This window comes from Frankliniella occidentalis, unplaced genomic scaffold (genome assembly GCF_000697945.3).
Source record: "Frankliniella occidentalis isolate FOCC.00 unplaced genomic scaffold, Focc_3.1 Scaffold240, whole genome shotgun sequence".
Lineage (NCBI taxonomy): Eukaryota > Metazoa > Arthropoda > Insecta > Thysanoptera > Thripidae > Frankliniella > Frankliniella occidentalis.
The window spans coordinates 309,503-310,486 of NW_026267366.1; the positions used below are offsets into that span (position 1 = coordinate 309,503).

Below are 984 nucleotides of genomic sequence, written 5' to 3' on the forward strand. Positions count from 1 at the left end.
CGCAGGTCCGCGCGCACTCGGCGGGGGCGGAGGGTAGAGAACCCTGGAGGAGCGATGCTCAAACCCACGATGACCTGACCAGTATCACGACCCCCCGGTCAGCAGCCCGCAGGAGGCGCTAGGTACTCAACTCACCTATGAATTCAATGGCTTTAGGGAAGAACTTGGCCAGATTCTGGCTCCAGTGGTCAGCGATCGGGATCTGCATGTAACGTATCGAGCCTGACTCCTCGAACACGTTGGGCAGGTCCGGTGTCACGTTCAGAATGTACTGCAACAAGAAGCACAGCATTTAGTATTGGCCAAAGTCTTTCTCAGCGCCATCTCGTACGGGGGGTCACGCAGCGAATGCTCGCCTCACCCTCACCTGTATGTGGTGCCTGCTGAGCGCCTCCGAGTCCTCCGAGTTGGCCGCGTTGCCCAGGAACAGGTGGGGGAGGATCTCGACGAGGAAGTCGCGGTCGTCCTCCAGGCCCAGCGACGAGTCGCAACGGTCCTCCGAGTCCGAGGACGAGTCCGTCGAGCTGGTGGCGGCCGAGCTGCCGCAGGACGAGCCCAGGTGGTTGCGGTGCCGCTGCGCCAGGGTGGCGGCCGACGAGGTGGATATCCTGAGCGAGCGCAGCCCCATCAGGGGCACCGTGTCGGCGGCCACGAGTCCCGGGTGGCCCGCCAGCAGCTCGGTGCACGACTCGCACCACTCGGGGTAGCACGAGCGGAACGCTTGGAAGCCTCCTGTGGCAACAAAAAACAATAGGCACGTCAAAAAGAGGCAGGCGAGCGACAAGACTTAAGATAGGAAAGGAGAGGGGAGGGAGGGGGGGGGTCAAGAAGCGCGAGAAGCATAGCAAGGGAAAGGGGTGGAGTGGGCTCAAGCAGAGGGCGGTGGCGGGCAGGCGATCAGGGCGCCAGCACGCTGAGCACGCACCGCAAGCTTCCATGTCCCCGGAGCCAGGCTGTTAATTAATCAACTCGCCTCGTCTGCGT

At 62.8% G+C, this 984-nt stretch overlaps 1 protein-coding gene across 1 annotated transcript in view; it reads right to left on the reverse strand.

The window, feature by feature from the left end:
• Positions 1-100: 100 nt before the first annotated feature.
• Positions 101-984, reverse strand: part of LOC113216705 (dual specificity protein phosphatase Mpk3-like) — a 21,832-nt gene continuing 20,948 nt past the window's right edge. The window contains exons 2-3 of the mRNA XM_052273024.1: positions 368-732; positions 101-271 (exon numbers count right to left, since the gene is read on the reverse strand). Of these exons, the coding sequence (XP_052128984.1) occupies positions 119-271; positions 368-732 (518 nt within the window). The 3' untranslated portion in view covers positions 101-118. The remainder of the gene's footprint in view (positions 272-367; positions 733-984) is intronic.